Below are 27997 nucleotides of genomic sequence, written 5' to 3' on the forward strand. Positions count from 1 at the left end.
TACTGTGATCACTAGTCATCAGGAGGAAAGGCTCTACATAGGCAGCAGCCCAAATTCTCCAAGTTCAATGAGGTGTGTAGGGATTGTCTTCAGCAACAGAGCCTTACTATCTGCTTGTGGAGAGCAACCTTTATCCTCGGCAATTGCCTGGGTTGTTTGTGGGTTCCCCTGGGGAAACTTTGGCCAAAACACATGATTCTATGTCACTTATTCCTGGCACTGGAGGCTTCATTGATGATGTACAGAGAAAGAACATAAAGCTGGGTGGTAGGGAGGTGGGAGAATTTGGGATATGGGGAATGAATATGAAAAATTTTGAATAAAATACAGTGTATGCAAAAACACAATTAAAAAATAAAAATGATTAGGGTATTGTACAACAGAAGTAAATTATTAAATAAATAGCAAAGAACTTAAAACAGAAGTGATCCATTCCAGCACTTCTGTCCCCATCTCTCCATTCTTCCAGACTTCTTTTTCTTTTCTTTTCTTTTTTTTTCCATTTTATTAGGTATTTATCTCATTTACATTTCCAATGCTATACCAAAAGTCCCCCATACCCACCCACCCCCACTCCCCTACCCAGCCACTCCCCCTTTTTGGCCCTGGCGTTCCCCTGTACTGGGGCATACAAAGTTTACATGTCCAATGGGCCTCTCTTTCCTGTGATGGCCGATTAGGCCATCTTTTGTTACATATGCAGCTAGAGTCAAGAGCTCCGGGGTACTGGTTAGTACATAATGTTGTTCCACCTATAGGGTTGCAGATCCCTTTAGCTCCTTGGGTTCTTTCTCTAGCTCCTCCATTGGGAGCCCTGTGATCCATCCATTAGCTGACTGTGAGCATCCACTTCTGTGTTTGCTAGGCCCCAGCATAGTCTCACAAGAGATAGCTACATCTGGGTCCTTTCAATAAAATCTTGCTAGGGTATGCAATGGTGTCAGCGTTTGGATGCTGATTATGGGGTGGATCCCTGGATATGGCAGTCTCTACATGGACCATCCTTTCATCTCAGCTCCAAACTTTGTCTCTGTAACTCCTTCCATGGGTGTTTTGTTCCCAATTCTAAGGAGGGGCATAGTGTCCACACTTCAGTCTTCATTCTTCTTGAGTTTCATGTGTTTAGCAAATTGTACCTTATATCTTGGGAATCCTAGGTTTGGGGCTAATATCCACTTATCAGTGAGTACATATTGTGTGAGTTCCTTTGTGAATGTGTTACCTCACTCAGGATGATGCCCTCCAGGTCCATCCATTTGGCTAGGAATTTCATAAATTCATTCTTTTTAATAGCTGAGTAGTACTCCATTGTGTAGATGTACCACATTTTCTGTATCCATTCCTCTGTTGAGGGGCATCTGGGTCCTTTCCAGCTTCTGGCTATTATAAATAAGGCTGCTACAAACATAGTGGAGCATGTGTCCTTCTTACCAGTTGGGGCATCTTCTGGATATATGTCCAGGAGAGGTATTGCTGGATCCTCCGGTAGTACTATGTCCAATTTTCTGAGGAACCGCCAGAATGATTTCCAGAGTGGTTGTACAAGCCTGCAATCCCACCAACAATGGAGGAGTGTTCCTCTTTCTCCACATTCACGCCAGCATCTGCTGTCACCTGAATTTTTGATCTTAGCCATTCTGACTGGTGTGAGGTGGAATCTCAGGGTTGTTTTGATTTGCATTTCCCTGATGATTAATTTTTCAGGTGCTTCTCTGCCATTCGGTATTCCTCAGGTGAGAATTCTTTGTTCAGTTTTGAGCCCCATTTTTTAATGGGGTTGTTCGATTTTCTGAAGTCCACCTTCTTGAGTTCTTTATATATGTTGGATATTAGCCCCCTATCTGATTTAGGATAGGTAAAGATCCTTTCCCAATCTGTTGGTGGTCTTTTTGTCTTGTTGACGGTGTCTTTTGCCTTGCAGAAACTTTGGAGTTTCATTAGGTCCCATTTGTCAATTCTCGATCTTACAGCACATGCCATTGCTGTTCTGTTCAGGAATTTTTCCCCTGTGCCCATATCTTCAAGGCTTTTCTCCACTTTCTCCTCTATAAGTTTCGGTGTCTCTGGTTTTATGTGAAGTTCTTTGATCCACTTAGATTTGACCTTAGTACAAGGAGATAAGTATGGATCGATTCGCATTCTTCTACATGATAACAACCAGTTGTGCCAGCACCAATTGTTGAAAATGCTGTCTTTCTTCCACTGGATGGTTTTACCTCCCTTGTCGAAGATCAAGTGACCATAGGTGTGTGGGTTCATTTCTGGGTCTTCAATTCTATTCCATTGGTCTACTTGTCTGTTTCTATACCAGTACCATGCAGTTTTTATCACAATTGCTCTGTAGTAAAGCTTTAGGTCAGGCATGGTGATTCCACCAGAGGTTCTTTTATCCTTGAGAAGAGTTTTTGCTATCCTAGGTTTTTTGTTATTCCAGATGAATTTGCAAATTTCTCCTTCTAATTCGTTGAAGAATTGAGTTGGAATTTTGATGGGGATTGCATTGAATCTGTAGATTGCTTTTGGAAAGATAGCCATTTTTACAATGTTGATCCTGCCAATCCATGAGCATGGGAGATCTTTCCATCTTCTGAGATCTTCCTTAATATCTTTCTTCAGAAATTTGAAGTTTTTATCATACAGATCTTTCACTTCCTTAGTTAGAGTCACGCCAAGATATTTTATATTATTTGTGACTATTGAGAAGGGTGTTGTTTCCCTAATTTCTTTCTCAGCCTGTTTATTCTTTGTATAGAGAAAGGCCATTGACTTGTTTGAGTTTATTTTATATCCAGATACTTCACCGAAGCTGCTTATCAGGTTTAGGAGTTCTCTGGTAGAATTTTTAGGGTCACTTATATATACTATCATATCATCTGCAAAAAGTGATATTTTGACTTCCTCTTTTCCAATTTGTATCCCCTTGATCTCCTTTTGTTGTCGAATTGCTCTGGCTAATACTTCAAGTACTATGTTGCAAAGGTAGGGAGAAAGTGGGCAGCCTTGTCTAGTCCCTGATTTTAGTGGGATTGCTTCCAGCTTCTCTCCATTTACTTTGATGTTGGCTACTGGTTTGCTGTAGATTGCTTTTATCATGTTTAGGTATGGGCCTTGAATTCCTGATCTTTCCAAACTTTTATCATGAATGGGTGTTGGATCTTGTCAAATGCTTTTTCTGCATCTAACGAGATGTTCATGTGGTTTTTGTCTTTGAGTTTGTTTATATAATGGATTACATTGATGGATTTTCGTATATTAAACCATCCCTGCATCCCTGGAATAAAACCTACTTGGTCAGGATGGATGATTGCTTTAATGTGTTCTTGGATTCGGTTAGCAAGAATTTTATTGAGGATTTTTGCATCGATATTCATAAGAGAAATTGGTCTGAAGTTCTCTATCTTTGTTGTATCTTTCTGTGGTTTAGGTATCAGAGTAATAGTGGCTTCATAAAATGAGTTGGGTAGAGTACCTTCTACTTCTATTTTGTGAAATAGTTTGTGCAGAACTGGAATTAGATCTTCTTTGAAGGTCTGATAGAACTCTGCACTAAACCCATCTGGTCCTGGGCTTTTTTTGGTTGGGAGACTATTAATAACTGCTTCTATTTCTTTAGGTGATATGGGACTGTTTAGATGATCAACTTGATCCTGATTCAACTTTGGTACCTGGTATCTGTCCAGAAATTTGTCCATTTCGTCCAGGTTTTCCAGTTTTGTTGAGTATAACCTTTTGTAGAAGGATCTGATGGTGTTTTGGATTTCTTCAGGATCTGTTGTTATGTCTCCCTTTTCATTTCTGATTTTGTTAATTAGGATTTTGTCCCTGTGCCCTTTAGTAAGTCTAGCTAAGGGTTGATCTATCTTGTTGATTTTCTCAAAGAACCAACTCCTCGTTTGGTTAATTCTTTGAATAGTTCTTCTTGTTTCCACTTGGTTGATTTCACCCCTGAGTTTGATTATTTCCTGCCGTCTACTCCTCTTGGGTGAATTTGCTTCCTTTTTTTCTAGAGCTTTTAGATGTGTTGTCAAGCACCTGAGGAATACCGAATGGCAGAGAAGCACCTGAAAAATTAATCATCAGGGAAATGCAAATCAAAACAACCCTGAGATTCCACCTCACACCAGTCAGAATGGCTAAGATCAAAAATTCAGGTGACAGCAGATGCTGGCGTGGATGTGGAGAAAGAGGAACACTCCTCCATTGTTGGTGGGAGTGCAGGCTTGTACAACCACTCTGGAAATCATTCTGGCGGTTCCTCAGAAAACTGGACATAGTACTACCGGAGGATCCAGCAATACCTCTCCTGGGCATATATCCAGAAGATGCCCCAACTGGTAAGAAGGACACATGCTCCACTATGTTCATAGCAGCCTTATTTATAATAGCCAGAAGCTGGAAAGAACCTAGATGCCCCTCAACAGAGGAATGGATACAGAAAATGTGGTACATCTACACAATGGAGTACTACTCAGCTATTAAAAAGAATGAATTTATGAAATTCCTAGCTAAATGGATGGACCTGGAGGGCATCATCCTGAGTGAGGTAACACATTCACAAAGAAACTCACACAATATGTACTCACTGATAAGTGGATATTAGCCCCAAACCTAGGATACCCAAGATATAAGATATAATTTGCTAAACACATGAAACTCAAGAAGAATGAAGACTGAAGTGTGGGCACTATGCCCCTCCTTAGATTTGGGAACAAAACACCCATGGAAGGAGTTACAGAGACAAAGTTTGGAGCTGAGATGAAAGGATGGACCATGTAGAGACTGCCATATCCAGGGATCCACCCCATAATCAGCATCCAAACGCTGATACCATTGCATACACTAGCAAGATTTTATTGAAAGGACCCAGATGTAGCTGTCTCTTGTGAGACTATGCCGGGGCCTAGCAGACACATAAGTAGATGCTCATAGTCAGCTATTGGTTGGAGCACAGGGCCCCCAATGGAGGAGCTAGAGAAAGTACCCAAGGAGCTAAAGAGATCTGCAACCCTGTAGGTGCAACAACATTATGAACTAACCAGTACCCCGGAGCTCTTGACTCTAGCTGCATATATATCAAAAGATGGCCTAGTCGGCCATCACTGGAAAGAGAGGCCCATTGGACTTGCAAACTTTATATGCCCCAGTACAGGGGAACACCAGGGCCAAAAAGGGGGAGTGGGTGGGCAGGGGAGTGGGGGTGGGTGGATATGGGGGACTTTTGGGATAGCATTGGAAATGTAAATGAGAAAAAAAAATCTCCAAAGTTATATGCTCATGGATTTGGAAGCAGGGCTTTGGGATTGGACGATGAGGGCACTGTTTCTGTAGATGAATGAAGTGATTCAGGAAGCAGTGCATGATCCAGGGAACAGCTTTGCTTTCTCTCTATGCTTGCTGTCTTCTTGTCACATCATGTCCACTGTGGTATTATCATGCAAGAAGAAGGCTCTCACTAAATACCATAAACACTTTGTGTTTGTGGACTCCCTAGCCTGAAGATCCACAAGCTGAAAATAAAATCTTTTTTCTTCATAAAAAAAAAATAGCTATCCCTCAACTGTCTCCTGGTTTAACTATAATGATTAAGGTCTTGAGCAATATTATCAAGCTTTTCTCCCTAATACCATAGGTACCAACGGCTTCCAGTCTATCCACTAAAAGTCTATGACTTATACTTAAACACCTTGACCTAAGTCACCTTCCATTACAAGAAGCAGTTGAGGTTAGAAGGTATGGATCCAATCTACCAAGCTGGGATCCTGTGCTCTCTTCTGCTACGAGGGAATCAAAGCTTTCCAAACCGACTTGACTCTTTATAGTGACAGCAAAGGAGAACTGACTAGGCTTTGACCTAAAATAAGAAGGGCGCTCATGAAAGAGAACTAACGAAAGCAAACCAGTGCCCTGTACAGAAAGTGACCAAGCCAAAGTGTTGAGTGTAAGAGAAATCACAAGAAAAGCAGGATTTATATCTAGCATTTTCTTCATTTTTATTAGTTGAGAATTCTATACATGTATATAAGGTGCTTTGATCAAAACCATTTCCCATGTCCTCATTCATCCCCTATCCCCACATATCTATCCCCTCCTAAATTCATGTGTTCATTTCAAAGCCCATAGTGCTGCCTATATGTGTGCTGGTGTACGGCATAGGTAGCCTCTTAGGGACCACAAAGCTGAAGAAAGCCGACTCTCCTCCCAGCAGCCATAGACTGCTAACAGATCTCTAACTAGGGATGGGACTTCATAACTCCTCCCCCACTCATGCTTTTTCAGACTTTGTCTGAGATCACTATTCTTCAATATTTTCTCCTAAATAAGATTTGTAAATACAGAACTATAAAATTGTAAGCAGAAAAAAATGTTTTTACGTATACAAGCATAATCTGTGGGTATTACAGCCACAGAAAAATTTACCAAAAGCATAAAAACAAGAGGCGGAGCCAGGGTCTCTCCTCAGGAATGAGAAGACACCATCACAGGGCTCTACATCCTACAGAGAAGTGGTGTGTACAAGGTTAGGACTTGGTTTGGTCTCTTAGATAACCCATTAATTCCAGCTTTAATTAGCTCCCTAGTCACCCCCTCCAATTATAATTAAGAATGCCACCAGTTTGGGAAATGAACTTCCTTGGTTTAAATATTTTTCCAAGGCTGGTTTCCTCTCAAGGCAGATGAATCTTGAGGTAAAGGGAAGATTAATTGCGAAAAAGATTTAGAGATTCAATTTGATATTTAGTCAAAATTCAGTAATGAACATAGGAAAGCAAATAAAGAGCACAAACCTTCATCTATCTCTTGGGCAAATTTTGGTTAACATTATCAATCTGTTGAGGATAAGATCTACAATCTATCGCTGTTATGGACATCTGTGAAATCTGACACTTTCTCTTCTCAGTCTTGACTAAAGAAGTTGTTTAACATCCATGCCATTTTCTCCTCTATGATAAGAAGATATTAGCTGGTGGAAGATTATCCATGGAACTCAGAGAAAACGCTGTATGCAGGTCTTAGGACATGCACTGACTGTTCCTTCTGTGTCAGGAGACTTTAGTGACCTTTCATGTAGCAAGTATCTTCTTAATGTTTTTCATGTACAAAGCATCTGCCAGGGGATACTGGTGGTATCTGAGGAAATGGTCCCTGAAATTGGGATGTGCTGATGGGATGTGGAAAGGGACATTCAAAATATATTTTAAAGTCAAACAGTGAGAAAAATAGTTAAGGCCGTGAAGCTAGTACTATGCCTTATCTCACCCATTTCACCCCACCCCAATGCCCTTTCCCCACCCCAGCCGGCTCCATGGCCCCTACTACTCGCTCCCCATGTACATCCTCAGGGGGTGATCCTCCCAGGAAGGATAGCAGGCCAGGTCTTCAGCCACATCCTTCTGGATAGGCCAGCCCCAGGCTTCAAAGAAAGGAACCAGGTTCTTCTGCACTTTTTCAGAGAACAACTTCAGCCATATGTTCATCTTGCACTCATTGTCTTCAGGGATGTAAAAAATGGTTTGGTATTCAGCAAAGAGGGTGATGAACGGTTCCCACCCAAAGACCTCTTGGAGCTGGGAAGAGAAAGAAAGGGAAGAATGTGGTATTGAATTTGCCAAAGTGACTGATGCCCGTGTTCACGGTTATAGGTATATCTGACCTATCAGTGACTACTTTCTATCTATCATCAGCTTCAAACTCATTGTTTGCCCAATCCCTGGTCCCCTGTCTCCATATAAATGCTATCTCACTGGATCCCAATAGCGCTTGGCCATCAACCTTTATCCCTCAATCTAGTAAAGGTGTTCTCTGGAACCCTAGTGTATAAAAATGTGTTAATAAATTACAGTTACTCTTACTAGCTCTATTTTTAAAAATGTGTTACCCAGACCATAAGTGCTTTCTTCAGCCTGACTGAGTTGAGTTACTCATCGACTGAGAACATATCTCATTCACTCTTCAAAATCCGTGAAGGGAAAAATTAGAGTAGAAACCAGGGCGTGCTGGTAACTCCTGATTCTCAGTTCTAGATCTATCATTTAAGAGGGTTTTGCTTTTGGACGTGGTGGTTAAATTCTTTATTAATTATGAGCCCCTGTGACAAGTGAGCTTTATAGTCCCTCTGCATAGGATTGCAGTAGACAGTGCACCAGCTCTTCCATGGGCAGAAGCTTTGATGACTTGACATGTAAGTTGAAAGCACATTGTTGAGAGAGGGAAGAGAGAAATGCTTATGCATGGGAAAGGAACTAATCTTGTGACAGCATTGTTTTATTGGTTGGCCATTATTTATTCAAATAGTGCTTTTGCTTCTAGTGGAGTAGTCAAAGCCTAAGAAGCTTGTTAGTAGATTTATTTTCTACAATAGCTACATGTAATACAGTTGCCCAGTAGGTATACCCCTGTCAGTATAAGAAGCTGTTAATAGTCACTCATCCCATAAAGATGAGGATAACAAAACAATGGCAAGTCCTGAACAGTTATTTGGAGATGACAGAAGAAGCCAGTGAGAGCAAGACTGGTGACAGTCTCAGTGATATCTGATGCAGAGCCTTCCCTCTGTGATATCTGATGGAGAGCCTTCCCTTTACAACAAAGTTCAGGACAGCACAGATAAACGTGCTATGTAATTTCTCAGAATTCTTTCCATTTTCATGTATATTCAAAAAAATCATGGGTCAGGGAGTGGGACAGGTGTCACTTTGATTATACAAGTATATAATCGAAGACATACCACCAGTGATCTACACCCAGAAGTGGTGGTAGTGGTGGTCTCAGATTTGTGGGAGTCATAGAGGAATTGGAGAACTCTAGGGAGGCAGGCTACTACATAATTAAGGAGTCTTCCCAAAATCATTCCAAAAATCATGGGTCAGGGAGTGAGATAGGTGTCATTTTGATTATACAAGTATATAATCGTAGACATACCACCAGTGATCCACACCCAGAAATGGTGGTAGTGGTGGTTCTCAGATTTGTGGGAGTCATAGAAGAATTGGAGAACTCTAGGGAGGCAGGCTACTGCATAATAAAGGAGTCTGTCCAAAATCATCTCCCTGAATTTGTGCTTGGTACCTGCAGATATGTCTCCAGTGCTGTCCAGACATTCCAGTTTTGCAGGGGTGCTCCCTTCTGAAGGTGTTCTTTAATTCTCTTCTCTCTTTCTTCAGGTTTCAGTTGAGGGTGGGCCTGAGCCCTGGGAATCCCCAGGACGGTCTCATGAACATAGACTGACCAGAGATTGCAGGTGGCCTCAGTTGTATGTGGGGGGAACTCCCAACCCCTGCACTGCTGATTGTGGCCCAGCTCATGGATGGGTCCCCACAGGCCCTTACTTCTTATGTTTGCCAAACTGACTAGCTCTTGCACAGACTCCATGTGGCACATGATGGGGTATCCTGAATGCATCCAGCCTGGAAATTCAAGGAAAGAGATGCAACATGAGAGCAGGGTCTGCTTCAACTTTCTCCTTCCGTCCCTTCCACTGTTGTGCTCCCACGATGCTGACTATATCCAGTGATTCCAGACTATCTGAGCTGGTTGGAAAGCACATGGATTTCCTCTAGTAACTGACTCCTTCTCAGATTCTCCCAACTGAGCTTTGGCCTTGTCCTCACTCTGACCCTAAAGGGTAAGAAAATCCCTTACATAATTGTCCTTCCTGGAATTTGATGCTTTGTTATCTAGACTTTCTTTGCCTGTTCAATGCCCTATGTCTGGACTAGAGAAACTAGGGTAATCTCATTCCCCCCACCCCCTCAAATCTGCATTGCTAACCAGATTTGCATACATACAAGTAGTTCTGCAGGTAAGAATTTATCTTCCTTATATGAGAATCAGGACTCTGATTTTCCTACATTTATGTTTCTTCTTGGCAAAGGACTTGGTACCAGTACCTACCACAGACGTCTTTATTCACCTTCCCCTTTCATTTTCCAATTCTGACTTATATCTGAATATTCTTTTTGAAAAGATCTTCACAGACACTGGTCACCTCCCGGCACTGAGTTTCTGGACATGATTACTGACTTAGGCAGCTGCATCATGGAAGATGTCAGTGATTTGCCTTTTATTTGTAAACTTCTGCCACTTCCACCATGGTCCATGGTTTTATGCTCCCCCCTTGTACATTAATAACATAATTATGATCTACAACTCTTGGAAAGCACACTAAAGGTAAAGGAATAGCAAATGAACTTTGCTAACTAGGAGCACTCCCCTGAAGCACCCACCGGCTGAGAGCTGCACATCAGCGACAATTCTCTCAGGTCTTTGGAAAGGGAAGGGCTGGCTTGCCAGCCTGGCCACAGCCTGCATCATCTCATCCCAGAGTTGGAGCAGAGGCTCTGGATTCTCCAGAGTCTTGAGGCTTGCAGTTGGCACTGTCAGGATGACATTGTCTGTGGCCAGCTCTCCCCAGGGGCCTAGGTTCTTCTGGATGCAGCTCTTCCACTCCTCCAGTGATGTCTTACCTAGAAATACATAGCATGGAACCTGCCACCCATTTCTGTTTGAGGAGAGAGAGAGACAGACAGAGACAGAGAGAGAGACAGAGAGAGACAGAGAGAGAGAGACAGAGAGAAACTTGCCTTGAGGAGAGGGTTGGGAAGACAGAGACAGAAAGAGAGAGAAATTAGAGAAGAAAGCATTGATATAACCTACAATCATGCAGGTCCGTAGGCTGCAGGTAAAGGACATGTCAATAGACCCCTCTGTTGTACCCAAAGTCTCCATAGACACAGGCTGATCCACCTCCTGCCTGCAGACTCATGTTGACAAGTTCTGTTTTTCTTCTCTCTACTGATCCTTGTTATTAATAACCCCACAGTCACCAAGACACCCACAGCTCAACCTTTTCCAATGCCCAGTGTACGCACCTAGCTTGTAGTATGGGGCAGGCACTGCATTCGTGATGGTAACAGACACAGGGCCCAGTTGACAGCCTTTGGGCACAATGATGTACAGGAGACCACCCCAGAGGCAGGAGACTGACCGTTGGGTTCTGTTCATACAGCACTGGTAAGTTACCACAGGGGCTCGAAACAGCTTTATGGCAAAGGTAAGGTCATCAGTGTGACATCCAATCTGCACCTGGACAGACAGTTGCATCACATGAAGGGAAGTGCAGCACTCAAGAAGCATGCAGGACTTTGTTAGGGGCTTGGAGAGGGTGATGATTATATGTAAAATTCTAACTTTTGTGAAGGATGCATACACTCTACAAAACTGTAGCACTACAAAGTCTTTTGGACTTCACAGTATGATTATTTAATTTTGGGGGATGTAAAAACAGTCCAACAATGGATTTTCATTTGATATGAGTGAGTGGGCTGATCACCAGGCATAATAGCTAAGGGCCTCATGGAGTCTCATTACCAGGCAGAATCCTGAGCCATTATATGAAACTTATACACTGGATGGCTCTGATTTAACTGAGGCATGGCATCCCACTCTACTCTTTGTAAACAGATACAGGCCCATCCAGATGCTACAGCATCAGACAAGGAGGCAGAGAACTCATTCTCTGCTCTCTGCCCAGCTCAACCCTACTTGCTCTTTCTAGAGTCATGGGGTTGCCTTTTTGCCTTTGTCTGATTGAAGTAGATAAATCAGAGAGAGCCCCTAATAAGTTGGTGATGGTTGCGCATGCCTTTTATCTCAGCACTCGGGAGGCAGAGTTTGAGGTTAGCAACTCAGGCTTCTGCTACCAGGAAAACTGGTGAGTGCTGGTATAAAAGGTCACTACTCTTCCTTATCCATAAAAATAGGTAAGATTGTCACACATGGAAATTCGGCTTAGGAAAGAGCTTGAGTCACAAGTAGCTTGGACTTTCTGCTGTTCCATCTACAAGCGGGGCAGAATAACTTTCCCCTGGACTCCTGCTGGACAAACTCAGTAGGAGCGTTATGAACGCCTGTGTGGTGTGGAAGAGTCTTGGCTGTGCTTGGGGCAATGCTGATTCTGGATGTCTGGCCTTACCTTCAGACCTGCAGAGGCAGCAGGTTCAGAGACAGAGATCTCGGTGCTTTGTCCTTCCAGGAGGTAGAGCCCAGTGCTCATCCAGACATCACGGTCACCTGGCAAGTCATAGAGGAGGCTGAGTTCTGTTATGTGTTCTTACATAGCCTGACTCTACATGGAGCCTTCCACACATTCAACTCTCCTTCCATGAATTCCACACTTCCTGGACCCACTCATCCCAGGCTTAACTAAGCCCAACCCTGGATCTCACTGTCTTGGAAAGATCTAATAAAGCATGAAGCTACCCTTCCTGAGGAGCAGAACCTGGAAGGAAGTTAGCCAAATCCACCTTCTCCCAGGCCAAGAATACTCTGGGCATTCTCTGCTCACTCCGTACCTGGATTGGTTCCATTGATCTCCACGGTAATGGGGTGTTCTGAGGAGGAGAGATTGGAGGAGCAGGTCTGACTGCTAAGGTTATGTGCTATCTGGGAGCAATCACTCCCAGAGTGTGCCAGCTCTGTGGCTAGCTGGAGTATCGCAGCCTCATAGGAGTGACTGGACACTGGATTACTCTTGCTCACAGCTGGGAGGCCTGCCTGTCGCAGTATCTTCCTCAGGATCCGGTGCACAGATAAGTAAGCAGGAACTCCCTGTGCAGGAATCTGGAGAAAGCCTGCTCCATCTACTCCCAACTTTCCCGAATACCTCTTTTCCAAGTTCCCCTCCTTGTGGTTCAACATAGCTTGGAACTCAGAAAGAGCCCCTCGAAAGTGATAGTTTCTTATATCTATATGAAGGATAGGAAAACAGCCTGGGCTGACTGTCCGAGGCAAAATGCTGAGGCCAAAAGTATTGAGGATGACATTCCCAGGGAAACTACCTAAAGCAGAGCTGCCTGGGTTCTGGGAAGCCCACCACCAGGACTGACCACCAATGAGCAACCCTCCACCCTCTGCTACAAACTCCTGTATTTTCTTGGCCTCCTGGTCACTATAAGCTGCACAGCAGTAGACACACATATCATCGGTCAAATGGGACTCCAGACTGCATTTCAAGCCATGCTTCAACAATAGGGAATTCAGATTCTTGAGACGTGTGTTCACCCCAATATTATCTTCCTGACCTCTGGACAACCAGCGTATAGCATTGAGCAAAAAGGGTTCCATCTTAGGAGCGCAGAGCATGGCCTCATGTGCAGCCAACACCACACGACCACGGCCATAGTGAGCAGCTGCTAGGAAGCAGCTAAGGAAGGAGTTATCGAGCCCCAGAGGGAAGGCCAGGGACCCATGCACCAACAGCTGTGAGGGGACACCCCCAGTCCTGACATCCAACATAGAGATTCCATCCAGAAGCTGGTCCTGGTCATGTCTGAGCTCCTCCCAACACCTGGAACGAAGATGAGAGAGATGAAGATGTATTCAGCTAAGGAGCTACTCGTTACAGCCCGCTGAGTGAAGAAAAATGGCATAGTTTGTATCAATCTTCTGTTTCTTACCCATACTGTTTTGGAATTTAATAACGTATGTCTTATCAACCTAATGTTTTTTTTCTTGCCATCTCACAATTAATCACATATCATTGTTCATATTTGCTCTTGCTTAGCAATAAACAAAACGCTGGTGCTTCTTACACTTGAGGTTTTCATAGATTTGAAGAGAGAGCTAATGGTCGTATTCATATACACTAAAACCCACAGTCTCCAAATGAGTCTTTCCAAGAATTCTTGATGAGTCAGCCAAGTGAATATTCTGCCTCAAGGTTCATGTTTTAAACATTATTAAAGCATATAAACAACGCTGTAAAACCCAGCAATCTGATAGAGCACTCCTACTATGCCTCTTCTGGAGTAGGTCTTCAGATGTAAGACTGTAGAAATATCACACAAGGCTCCCCACAGGCTTGCTCAGAAATGAACAAGTTATAAGTAAAAAAAAAATTTTTTTTGCTTTACCTATTTATATAGTCATATATCTTTTAGAAATTTTCACCTAGGGCAGGTGAGATAGCTCAGTGGATAAATGTGCTTTTCTTTTAACTGGGCCTGGTGATCTGAGTTCAATACCTGAGATCCACAAAATAGAAGGAAACAAGCAACTCCTGGAAGTCCTCTACCCATGCATGTGTACCCACACAAACATTCATGCACGTCTGCCTCTCTCTCTCTCTCTCTCTCTCTCTCTCTCTCTCTCACACGCACACACACACATGCACACGCACACGCACACGCACGCATAAACATCACACAGTACTTTAATCCTTACTTAACTATGATAGGAGTATTCACTACTCTTTACTGAGATGTGGTCAGCATAAAAATAATTTTTATAAGTTTTTGTATTTCAGGAATTAAAAAATATATAGGAGATGGATTAAATAAATCATCTTTACTGACTTACTATATACTAACCTTATACAGTAAGTCAGTAATTAGATAGTATTGGAAAGGCTTAATGAAATGTAGAAATTAGACCCCCCCCAAGAGACTGAGTCACCTTCTTAAAAATGGCAAAAATCCAGAAATCATAAAACATTGAATTGTTTATTTTATGTACGACTGCTTATCTGTATGTACACCTGCGAGCCAGAAGAGGGCATCAGATCCCATTAGAGATGGTTGTGAGCCACCATGTAGTTGCTGGGACATGCATGGTATGTACTCACTGATGAGTGGATATTAGCCAAAAAGTACGGAATGATACATCCTACAGATCCTAAGAAGTTAGCAAGACGGAAGGCCCAAATGAGGATGCTTAAATCCTACTTAGAAGGGAAAGCAAAATAATCATGGGAGGCAGAGGGAGCGAGTGACCTGGGTGAGAGAGAGGATGGGGAGGGGGAGGGGGACGGGAAAGAGGTGGCAATAGAAGGTACGCTCTGTGTTTGGGGGAAGACAGGAGAGAAATTCAGAGGGCCAGGAGAGCAAATGGAAATACGTAGCTGTGGGCGTGATGGGGTAGAGGGTGTATGGTGGAGGGAACCTCTAGAAAGTCCCAGAGACTTGGAATGGGGGTGGCTCTCAGAACTCAATGTGGATGACCTTAGATGAAATGCCCAACAGTGGGAATATGGAACATGAACAGATCACCTCCAATTGTTAGACAGGATCCCCAGTGGAGGGTTGGGGACATCAACTCATCTACAAAATATTTGACCCAAAATTGCTCCTGTCTAAAGGAAATGCAGAAAGAAAAATGGAGCAAAGACTGAAGGAATGGTAGACCAGTTATGGTCCCAATTTGGGATCTATTCCATGGGTAGACACCAATCCTTGACACTATTACTAATGCTATGTTGTGCTTGCAGACAGGAGCCTAGCATGGCTGTCCTCTGAGAAACTCTACCAGCTACTGACTGAGATGGATGCAGATTCTTACAGGCAAGCATTGAACTGAAGTTGGAGACCCCAGCATAAAAGTTAGGGGAAGGATTAAAGGAACTGAAGGGGATGACAACCCCATAGGAAGACCAACAGTCTTAATTATCTTGGACCCCTGGGAACTCCTAGAGACTGAGCCACAAACCAAAGAGCATACACAGGCTGATCCAAGGACCTTGGCACATATGTAGCAGAGGGTTGCCTAGTCTGGCCTCAGTGGGAAAGGATGCACCTAATCCTGTAGAGGAACAATGGCCTAGGGTTGGGGGATACCTAGTGGAGTGCACCCTCTCAGAAGTGAAGGGGTGGAAGGATGAACTCTGTGAGGGGGAACCAGGAAGGGGACAACATTTGGGATATAAATTGATAAAATAATTAATTATTAAAAAACAAAGAAACCCTCCAGAAAATCAAATAACCCCATTAAAAATGGGGCTCAGAACTGAACAAAGAATTCTCACCTGAGGAATACCGAATGGCAAAGAAACACCTGAAAAAATGTTCAACATCCTTAATCATCAGGGAAATGCAAATCACAACCCTGAGATTCCACCTCATACCAGTCAGATGGCTAAGATCAAAAATTCAGGTGACAGCAGATGCTGGCGAAGATGTGGAGAAAGAGGAACACTCCTCCATTGTTGGTGGGATTGCAAGCTTATACAACCACTCTGGAAATAAGTCTGGCGGTTCCTCAGAAAATTGGACATAGTACTACCGGAGGATCCCGCAATACCTCTCCTGGGCATATATCAAGAAGATGTCCCAACCGGTATGAAGGGCACATGCTCCACTATATTCATAGCAGCCTTATTTATAATAGCCAGAAGCTGGAAAGAACACAGATGCCCCTCAACAGAGGAATGGATACAGAAAATGTGGTACATTTACACAATGGAGTACTACTCAGCTATTAAAAAGAATGGATTTATGAAATTCCTAGGCAAATGGATGGACCTGGAGGGCATCATCCTGAGTGAGGTAACCCAATCACAAAGGAACTCACACAATATGTACTCACTGATAAGTGGATATTAGCCCAAAACTTAAGATACCCAAGATATAAGATACAATTTGCTAAACGCATGGAACTCTAGAAGAATAAAGACCAAAGTGTGGACACTGTAACCCTTCTTAGATTGGGAACAAAACACCCATGGAAGGAGTTGCAGAGACAAAGTTTGGAGCTGTGACAAAAGGATGGACCATCTAGAGACTGCCATATCCAGGGATCCACCCCATAATAAGCTTCCAAACGCTGACACCATTGCATACACTAGCAAGATTTTGCTGAAAGGACCCAGATAGAGATGTCTGTTGTGAGATTATGCCGGGGCCTAGCAAACACAGAAGTGGATGCTCACAGTCAGCTATTGGATGGATCACAGGGCTCCCAATGGAGGGGCTAGAGAAAGTACCCAAGGAGCTAAAGGGATCTGCAACCCTATAGGTGGAACAACATTATGAACTAACCAGTACCCCAGAGCTCTTGACTCTAGCTGCATATGTATCAAAAGATGGCCTAGTCGGCCATCACTGGAAAGAAAGGCCCATTGGACACACAAACTTTATATGCCCCAGTACAGGGGAACGCCAGGGCCAAAAAATGGGAATGGGTGGGTAGGGAAGTGGGTGGGAAGGTATGGGGGACTTTTGGGATAGCATTGGAAATGTAATTGAGGAAAATACGTAATAAATAAATAAAAAAATAAAATATGTGCAAATTTGCTTCTTGAATTTTTAAAACTAACAAATTTATTGAAAATTTATGAATAAGGTGCTCGATATTTCCACAAAAAAAAAACAAAAAACCCGAAGAAACCAAACCAAACCAAACTAACCCCCCCCAAAAAAAAAACCCTCCAAAAGCCCAAACCAAACCAAACCAAAATCAAACCTAAAAGCACCAAAAAAACCCTAGACACTGAAACAGGATATACCTCATAACTATCAAAATGTCTTCTGAGATCATCCTGTTAGAGTTAGAGCCCATTTTAATCATTTTTATATAATTCTGTCATTTCAACTTTAAAACCAACATACTTTTAAATAAAAACCAAATATTTTTAAATGTAAAATTAGTTAACTCATTCAATCAGTAAAACAGTACAGAAAGGACTAGCATCATGTGTCGTGTTCCTTCTTAGTTCCCTATCAGCACAGAGAAGAGCAGACACCCTGTCATGTCTCAATTTCATCACTTTTCAAACAAGCGCAGTCAGTTTTGCTTTGTTCCCCTTTTAGAGGCTGAAGCCTTATGCTGAGTTGTCTTGACACTGAGCTGCGAGAACTGGTAACCTTTCTCCTGTGATCGCTTTTACCTACAGATCGCTTGTATGGGTTTCATTAATTTATACACTTTACAAATATTTGTTGGCCTTGGCTTTTTCCCACACAGTGGGTACTTACAATTGAGAGAGTAGGAGTTAGTTTCCCTGGTAGGCAGACAGATCGGACAGGAGCCAGGACTAGGTGATAAAGACATTGAAATTCCAGGATGAAATTGAAAGACAGTTTCAATGAAAGACATTGAAATTCTCACCCTCTTAACCAGAGACAAAAGCCTGTCAGTTTAAAACAAAGACCTTGTGGGTTTTCCTCCCACCAGTAAGGGTCGTGCTGAGGGACTGGCCCAACAGATTCGAGGTCTGATGTGTTCCTCAAAAGCTGTGGGTTGATCTGCTATTCTGTCTTTCTTCAAACTGAGCAGTCCTAAGTTAGGGAAGGAAGATCCCTCAAAGACTTCAACAAACTCCAGACATTAAGGAGAGGCCTCCCTGCTCCCCTTTGCAGGGGTTTCTTTCTTTCAGGATATTTCTGTGTATGCGTGTGTATTTTCATCCCTAAAACATCTTCCTTTTCCAGATGATTCTGTGTGCAGTTTGAGATTTTTCCTGTTGCTATCTGTCACCCTAGATATTCTTCATGCCTTTTCATTTTCAGCGGGCAGAACAAACAAAACCAAGACTCCAAGGAGGTACCAAAATGAAACAGTAAACTGGATAGATATCATACAGACATTGTCCAAGGTGTACAATCTGGAAGGCTAGAGACATTAGCAAGTGACCCGATGAATAACATGGAGATGGTACTAGGTGATGTGCCCAGGAAGTGGAGAAGTACGATAAAGTGAAACTCTAAGATAAATGTTTAAGTGGAGCTGGGAGAGGGTTCCTGTGATCTGGGTGGTGGCGTTGAATTTGTATAAGAAGAATTTGCATCATAAGGGATGAGCAACCTATGATAGAAAAGGCAACTTGAAAGTCAAGTCTTCGATATTAATTGCTTAGGTTTCTTTTGAATAACCAGATTCCCAAATACTTAGATATCTTAATTTCAAGACATTTAACGTCATGTGTTGTGGTATTTGCATAGCTAGAGAGTGCCAAATTATTTTAAAGATATCAATTGTGTCATGGAACGATTAGAGTGTCTTTTTTTCTCTCTCAAAGTACGAAACTGTAAAATTCTGCATATTTAACAAAAGGAAATAATTAAGTACTTATGGAAACTTAGGACCTTATATTGTGACTGAAAATTCTCATTAAGGGGATTCTTTTTAAACATCAAAATATTTAAAAACAGAATGTAAAGTAGGAGTGTGTAACGACTCCCACAATTGGATGCACAGTGATGAAAGATGCATGTAGATGAACACTTTGTGAGTTCAGTACCTTCATGTCACATTGCTTTTTCCTTTGTCTTTTGCAAGCAATAAAAGCAAGCAATGTGAAAAATTGTTTTCATAGCAGTCATCTCTGTCAAAGTTTAAATAACATTGCAGAGAATAATGTGTAGAATTTAACAAACATTCACCAAACTATGTGTGAACTAAGTAAGAGGTACTGTATACTGGAGAAAAGGAAAACTAAACTCACTGATGTTTTGTTATTCCTGTCATCGCTTTGGCATCAGTCAGCAGGAATGGTGCTTGATGAAGTCAAGTAACTTGCTCATGAACTCAAAGCAAAGCAAAGTAAGACACTGGGACTCAGCTCCAAGCCTGTCTGCCTGAAGCCCCGTGTCTTTAGTTAAGTCTTTCTTGCCTATGGCAGAAATACCATCAACAGATTAATAGCTAGATAGTAACATATCTGCAAATGTAGCCTTCACATCACAGAATAAAATTATGGAAGCCCAGAGTCTAAAACTAAAAGTGTCGTAATACTCACTGATCTTTAATTGGAAAATGACATATACATAAAGTGGTTTGTTAAGGGGAATTTATTTTTGCTTGCACAAGAAAGTTGACTGAGATCTACTGATTGCTACTGATTACCTAAATTTATTAAAAACGTGTTTCACTTTCATTTTTTCTCTAAAATTATAAAACAATACCTAATATCATTTTTTACTTCTAAAAGTATTTGCTAATATATTGGAATTAAATTAATTAAAAATGTATTCATCTATATTTTAATGTTTTTAATTCAAATTCAAACATTTTATGGATATATGTAAATATGCATTTATGTAAAATCGATGGATTTTATATTAACAGAAATTATAACTTTTTTGGATTGTTTGGCAACTTGCACTTTTTTGCAAATTAGTGTTTTCAAATGTCGCTTTGAACTGTCCTAAAATTATTTAATCAAATCCTCATTAGCTGGAAAGTAAAAGTTCAGGTTGGACAGGCAGAGTCGGTGTTATGGTTTATCACATGCCAAGATAATGATTATATATACTTCTGTGTATTTCAAAATTGCTAAGAGGACATTGTCATGTCTTTACTATGAGCAGTGATAAATATGTGAGGTAAAGAATATACCAATTTATTCTTTTACTTAAGCATACCATTTGTATATAACACATGTATACACAGCATGGCTTCATATTGTCCTCCATACATATGTATGCACACATAGTAAGATAGAACAAGTTAAAAAATAAAAATCATATGGATTTTTCATTCCAGCCGCATATGTAGCAAAGAATGGACTTTGTAGGACATCAATGAGAGAAGAGGACCTTGGTCCTGTGAAGGCTCTATGCCCCAGTGTAGGGGAATGCCAGGACAGGGAAGCAGAAGTGGGTGGGTTGGTGAGCTGGGAGCTGGAAGTGGGGGGTGGTGTGGCGGGATAGAGGGTTTTCAGAGGGGAAACCAGGAAAAGAGATAACATTTGAAATGTAAATAAAGAAAATGTCTAATAAAAAATAAAAATCAACATAAATTGTGTTAGCTATATTTTGTCATTGTGACAAAATGTCTAAAGAAAATAATTTTAAAGAGGAAAGTTCATTTCAGCTCAGGTCAGCTGGATCCATTGTTTTGGGGCTGTGCTGAGGCAGAACATCTCAGCCCAAAGCTTGTTGTGAAACAAGCCTGCTCAACTCAGGGATGCCTGGAAGCAGAAAGTAGACAAAGAAAGAAAGAACAGGGCAGGGAACAAGTTCCACCCTCCTAGGGAATGTCTCAGTGTTCTACTGGCTGTGGTCCATGCTCTAGTTTCTATAGCCTCCCCAAAATGCCATCAAATTATGAATCCATCAACCGATTATCCTACTGGTGAGGTCAGAGCTCCCACAAGCTAAAACCCCAGACCATCAATGCATGCATCTGTGAGGGCCATTTCATACTAAAATAACAACATGATATCAGGAAAAGGATGGCATCTTACTATGATCAAGAAGCATTTTCCATCTGTTAAGGGCTTTAACAAGATAAAGTTATTTAAGATGTATTTTTAATGTAATTATACAAAATTTGGTGAAGGCTTAAATGTTTATAGGTGAAAATATAGTTGGTGAAGGCTTAAATGTTTATAGGTGAAAATATAGTTTATAACTGGAGTGAGCTATATTATTAGCTCACTCCAGTTATAAACAACCCATTATCACACTGTTTCGTTATTCTAATTTCATGATACTCTATTTTCATATTTCTACCTGCATGAGTACTATTTTCATGAGTTATACATAATTTTTACACATTTATGTGTCTTAATATTGTTGACTTATCATGAGCATTCTGCTTTCCTTTTAAAAGCGCTGAACATATGATTTTTATTGGTCACATAATATTCACTCAATAACTATAGTATATATCAAATATTATTTAAGAGTTTACTATTGCATACAATAAGTGTCTTACTGTGTTTCACTTAGTAGTGTCACTATCGCTAAGAAATATGTTCTAAATATTTGCCTCAGAGTTTATCTTCTATCCCTACTCCATCTTTTTTTCTTTTTCTGCATTGAGAATGCATCTTAATGAGGTTCCAGAACACCATCTCTGTCTCTGAATTGGTTTCTTAGGAACCCAACTTGTAATAGGGGTAGCATGGCAATGCTAGCCAAATTATACATTCACACCCCCATCAAAGAGCCATCCCAATTCCATGGACACAGCGAGGTTACAAAGATACCTCTCTCAGGGTATTCACTGCAGTCTGTCTGTAAAAATACCAGAAAAATAAAAATTCACACTAGAAATTCAAATGTCTGTCATCAAAGAACTTAAGAATAGAGTATGTGATATCCACATATGGAAGCACAATAGAACATGCAAGGTGTCTTGGTGTTCTGTTCTGTAGACATACCCAGCCTGATAATATAGAATCCTATTCAATGAAAAAATGAAGTGGAGAAAATGGAGTGTGCCACTACTTTCTTAAAGAAAGAGAAATATATATATATATATATATGTGTGTGTGTGTGTGTGTGTGTGTATGTGTGTGTGTGGCACAGTTCTAAAAAGTTAAATAGCAAAGGCAAATAAACAAGTTACCAGAAATTTCCAATTACACGGTACTATGAGCACAAAAAGGGGAACAATTCTAAAGGGCATCAAAAGACACTAACCTAATTTAACATAACCCTAGGAAATTTGCTGTGAGGATGAGAGGCACAGAAAATAGTTGTTGCCATGGTTAATTACTAAGAAATGTTTGCTGCTGTTTGAGTACCTTCTCCTGCTCCATCGTTCCTCTTTTTCCCCACTGACAGAAGTTTTTAAAGGAACTTCGCACACCAATTCCTGTCAGACTCAGATTCCTGAGAAACCCAACCTGCAAAGGGGAATTCATCTACCCATCTCTTTTCTTAGGAAACCCAACCCAAACTTGGCAATGCTAGCAAATACTACTTGAAATGTTCCTGTCACTCATCGATCCCACATCATCTTGCTGTTGATAGAATTGTCATTTGAATTTTGCAACTGTTGGGTGTATATTATGGTAAAGCAAGTAGTTCATTGTGATGGTGTCTTACAAAATGGGAGGCGAAAAAGAAACAGATCTCAACAGGAGAATGTGGAGATTCAATAAAATCCCTGCTGTCCTGAATTCAAATGAGATGTATCAGTGTGAGCTCTTTGGTGTACATATTGATCCTAAGGCAGGGAAATACTCGTTAGTTTTGATTACTTGGGAGGTTTATAGATGCTGATCAACTTAGTACCAATAAACATGTCCCACAAAAGGAACAGAATCCATCTAGAAATCATGGACACCAGCTCTGAGACAGAAAACATACTTGAGTGGCTTGGAACCTCTCACAGCAAACTGTACGGAAGCCTGTCATTGACTGTACAAAGTCTTGGTGACACCCCTGTGGTTATGTTTTCAAGAGTTTGTGTCTTTAGAGTTTGCCTATAGCAATGCAGATGGAATGTACCAGCGCTATTGTTTTAAAATAATCAGAGGTGATGCTGTAGATGAAAGGAAAACCACCAAACCCTCAAACCATGGCCATAAAACAGGCTGCAAGAAACCTGGTGTCCACGAAATTTGAGAGCCTGGACCTGGGAGGAGGCAAAAACAGGCAACGTGGCTTATCACACATAGCTGATTACAAGCCTGCTGGAACTGGCCCCTAGCCCTTCGAACTCTCTAGTGGTGAAGCTGACTCTCATACTGCAGGGCAAGTTCTCCTGGACCTTCCTAGACTGAGCCCCAGGACCTGGGAGAAACAACCTCTCAGACCAATAAAGTCTACTCTCACTCTTTTGAGCTGGACCTGCATCTGTTCTTCCATTTTCTTCCACTGACTTATTTCCTTCTGTAGGTGAACAAGACTGACCCATGAGTTGACTGTTCGACGTGTTGCGTCACAACTGCCCAGACAATATCGTATTGTTCTTTCTACTTCTGTGTATTCTTGAAGTTCCATGGAAAATGAAACGTGACAACCCAGGGAATTTCAGATTTAGTAGCAGAGGTGGAACACGTAGGTGGAGATGACGAGAAACAGGTTTCCTTTGTTGAAAGAAGAGTTCTTCCAGGCAACTAAGGCAAAGATGTATCTGAGTTTCAATGTCTGGCATACTTCTTAAAGGGCCAGATCAATACTTTTGGGGTTCATGGATTCTGCTGAAGGGACTGCTGAGACTTGGAAGCAGCCACAAGCAATTTGACAATAAGTGATCATATCATGGCTGTGTGCCAGTAAAACACTATTTACAAAAACAGGGGGGCTGGCTCACAGGCCTGAGCTTGTCAGTTGGCTATAGAGTTAAAGCCAGCTTAGAGCAAATCACGTCCAACTCTATGTGCCTATTCACAACCCTCTCTGTAAGGAAAAAACCTCAGGCACATTCCCTGGGGCTGAGGGTTGCGGGGAACTACTAACTGCTCACTAGCTTTCCCTTTCTTTTTTCTCTTTCTTTCTTTCTTTCTTCCTTCTTTTCTTTCTTTCATTCTTTCTTTCTTTCTTTCTTTCTTTCTTTCTTTCTTTCTTACTTTGTTTCTTTCTTTCTTTCTTTCTTTCTTTCTTTCTCTCTCTCTCTCTCTCTCTCTCTCTCTCTCTCCCTCCATCCCTCCTTCCTCTCTCTCTCTTTCTTTCTTTCTTTCTTTCTTTCTTTCTTTCTTCCTTCCTTCCTTCCTTCCTTTCTTTCTTTCTTTTTTTTTTTTTTGTAGCACGATTTTAAGTTCTTCAGAGATGATGACCATTCATAAATATCCTCAGACCCCCTTTGGTCCTTAAACTTGGATTGCTTGATTAAGTTTTGATCACTAAAATGTCAAAGGAGATTCATTTGATGATCAGATTACAAGAAAATAGATTATTTTCTAGTTTTTTTTTTTTTAAAGATAGACTCAACTAATGTGTCTGCTCTAGCAATCATTGACTGGGTGTAATTATAGAGCCTGGAGCAGGGCTAGCCATCTTGTAACAATGGGTAAAATTAACAATTCTCAGTGGAAATAGGAACATCATGGAGACACTGCCAATATCCTGGACTGGGTACCTGGGTGTCATGCTTCATGCGAAACAGAAAGTCAGAAACTGTTAATCCACTGTGGGAAACTCTTAGGGAAAAAGTACAATTGGTCTTTGTGCTCACTCCTGGCAGGGCCACCTTCACTCACCCATCTCCAACAACTCTGGCTTCCTCCATGTTTCTGGAATCTGCAAAGCGGGCTTCTGTTTTTTAAGGTTTTTGTTCTGCTCCTCTGAGTTGTTAGCACAGCCCATCCCCGTGTCTTTTCAAATGCTACTTTCCAAGCTGTTCATTTGCACTCATGGCCATTGTCTATATTCTGCCATCTTCTGGGTTGCATTTGCTACAACTTAATTTCTATGCCTTCCATGAAGGGGTTAAGCAGCAGCTACTCTCCCCCTTGACCTGATAACTCACATCTTTCCTCTCTCTCCTCTTGTGGCTCTTATCAACATCTGACGGTGTTATCTATCAATTTGCTTAACCAGCTGATTTCCCCACTAATACGTAGGCTTCATGGTAGCACACATCATTTTCATTTCTTCTATATTCCCAGTGCCCAGCATGGGGCTGGGCCCAATTGCAAATGTTCACATAGATACACCAGTGTTTTCTGATTTATTTAGGGCACTGATAAGCCCTGTAAGTTTCAGGTATGTGGAAACAAAATGGCAGACAGATGGAGGTTTTCTCTTAAGTGGATGACTGCTTTTTCAAGGCAGGGAGTGACCAGGAGAACAAGATTTTCTTGGGCCTTGATGTACTTTAGTGACCATTTTAGTGATCATGTTTTTGCTTTGCAGTGGTTAGAAGACGGTTAAAACGATCATTTACATTGAAATTGAAACTAAGTGAAGACAGGATATCAGCACTCTTTAAAAAGAGTTAGAATCTATAAATGGTTAGAATGGAACACTCACCTGATATACAGTGGGATCTTGGGTATCTTCTTAGAGACTTTGAACCGGTTTATATCTCCATAGACATCTGTGAAGTAGACTCCAGCCACACTTGTCACCTTGTTCCCAGGGAAACTGAATAGCACCTTGTCACTGCCATGCTGACTGGCCCAATTCCAGGCCTGACCTCCAATGAGCAAGCCTCCACCACGCTTCACAAACTGGACCAGCTTCTTGGTCAAGGTGTCGTTGTAGGCATCAATGCAATAAACTCCCAGAGCCTCTCCAGGCTCAGGCTGAACCAAGGCATTTATCCCAGAGCCACGTAGGATGTTAACTAGTGATGCTAAGGAAGAATGCACTTCAATGGGAGTCCCTGGGGAGGGGCAGAGCCAGCTCACTGCATTGAGAAGAAAAGGAGCCAAGCCAGCATGCATCAGGTAGCTCTCATGGGATACGACCACCAGGCGGCCTTGGCCATAGAAAGAAACAGCAATGAGCACCTGGCCCTTGTCATTCACCATCACTGGGAAGGCTGCCTCCCCAATAAGAAGGAGTTCACTGGGAGTGAATTCTTTAGGGAGATCCCAGCTGGTCACTCCATTCATGAGGGCCTCAAAAGCAGCATCGGGAGTTGTTGCCATGGTTCTGCCCGTTGCTACAAAGGAAGCAGAGACTCAGGTTGGTCAAACCAGAATGAGGAAGCAGTAAGGAAGGCAATTAACTAAATGTTTTTGGTCCAGAAGATAGATTAGTTTCTCCTTTTGAGGATGAAGTGAAGCGCAAACAGACAAGGATTCCACTTTTATGACTCAAAACTATAAGAAGAGTAAAGACAATTAAATAAGTAGGCTTATAAATAAATAAATAAATAAATAAATAAATAAATACAACTGCAGCAATCCCCAGTTGCTATCTATTGATGAACTATGGACAGGAAGACTGCTTTAGAATGCATGACAGGAAAGACCTGGTAGGAATAGGAACAGAAAGCTGAAACCTGAAATGGTGTGGGAGGATCAGTTTGGTAAGAGGTACACCAGGGCAGCAGCAGAGTGAACGGCAGAGAGGAACAAGTCCTGGGGTAGATAAGGAGGTGCAGCTTCCCATAGGATCTGATGAATCAAATGCAGGGACTGACTTGGTGTTTGTTTTATTCTTTCAGACAAAAGGGCCACAATGACCTGTTATAAACTGCGTTAGTTGGGATCGCATGACCTTTCAGAAAGTGCATCATTTCTGACAGCTTTGCTTACCTTGTTGGAAACAGCTTCCAAATGATCAAAGCTGCCTTAGTGGAAACCCCCCATGCCACCCATTTTGACTGCCTGGGAAAGTTCTTTTCAAATTTTTTGGAAGCTGGGTATGCTGAGAGCTGAGCTTACCCTAGTAGCCACTTCAGACTCTCTCTCTAGACCAATCACAGAGGTCCGAGGACCATTGTTTTACAGATTAGACTATAAGTGCTATAGGTACAGTGCGCAATGTGAGTGCCTCTCTCTTTCTTCCCTGTCTCCTTTCCTTGAGTGCGGAGTGTGGCTGGTGATCCACAAGACTTCGCTATTCCCACATCTGAGTAGCTCACCGTAGGGGACCTCCTCCACCTTCGCTCACATGATTGACAGGGCACCCTTTCAATGGCTGTGAGCTGACATCCTAAGAAAATTTTCAGGTACTGGGGGGAGCCATGGGTACTTGCCCAGGGCCTCTCTGAGGTGCGTCCTAGGAGGGTCCCTGGAAGAGTTGAGCTATGTAGCAGACAGATCTAGACAGCTGACACTCCCCCTTGTTGAGTTCTCTCCTTCCATTTTTTTGTTTCTCCCCATGTTCTTCACTTGGGATTTCAGGTAGACTCCCTTGTTCCTCCTGTCTCCTTTGTTCATCCTGTTCATACAAAATGTTAAACAACTCATGTTGCCCATCTCCTTTCATCTATCCGCGTAGTCCAGTCCATTTAGCTCATGGCCATGACCTGGCCTGAATCTGAGGAATGCATCTCCACCTTCCATATCCTTGACTAAGAACTGTATAGAAGAACCCTGTCACTTTTCAGCCACTCCTCTGTGAGGTAAAATGTTCACTGGTGTTGGCATGTCTCTATGTGCCTCACCCCCCCCACTTCATAGCACTGTTCCAGGAAAGTGAACTGTGGGAAATCTGCTTAGGGGTGGAAAAGACAGCAGGTAGATCAGGAATTCCAAGTTCAACGTCTCATGAAGTTTGTTTGAAAAGAAAGTCCTCTGATTTTTCCCAAGTTTGGCAGGAAGAGCAACAAACAAAAACAGTCCCAGCACTCTGAAACTAAATGTGCTTACACGCGCGAGCACACACCTTTTTCAAATTCGTGACTCAAGTTCAGAGAGCAAAGATAAAGGAGTTCTGAGTTAACTAGAAAACTGTTCCAGGCCAATAAAACTAAAAGAAAAACATACCTGTGAGCAGATACACTGTTGGGAACGGCGTCCAGTAGCCTTCTGGCACTTTAAGGATTTCCTCCCAGCGTCGTCTTAGTGCTCGGACACTCAGCCCCACACCGGAACAAACCAGGACAGAAAATTCAGACCACAGAGGTTGCTGCCGGCTGACTGTCGCTGCAGAGG

At 42.0% G+C, this 27997-nt stretch overlaps 1 protein-coding gene across 1 annotated transcript; it reads right to left on the reverse strand.

The window, feature by feature from the left end:
• Positions 1-5992: 5992 nt before the first annotated feature.
• Tcaf2 (TRPM8 channel-associated factor 2) lies at positions 5993-27991 on the reverse strand. Its single transcript, NM_146174.1, has 8 exons — positions 27830-27991; positions 25419-26055; positions 12351-13345; positions 11972-12069; positions 10869-11082; positions 10224-10463; positions 9067-9404; positions 5993-7565 (listed from the first exon to the last, which is right to left on the reverse strand). The coding sequence occupies exons 2-8, from the start codon at positions 26039-26041 to the stop codon at positions 7314-7316; spliced, it is 2760 nt and encodes a 919-aa protein (NP_666286.1). The 5' UTR covers positions 26042-26055; positions 27830-27991; the 3' UTR covers positions 5993-7313.
• Between the last annotated feature and the right edge of the window lie 6 nt (positions 27992-27997).

This window comes from Mus musculus, chromosome 6, assembly GCF_000001635.26.
Source record: "Mus musculus strain C57BL/6J chromosome 6, GRCm38.p6 C57BL/6J".
Taxonomy (NCBI): domain Eukaryota; kingdom Metazoa; phylum Chordata; class Mammalia; order Rodentia; family Muridae; genus Mus; species Mus musculus.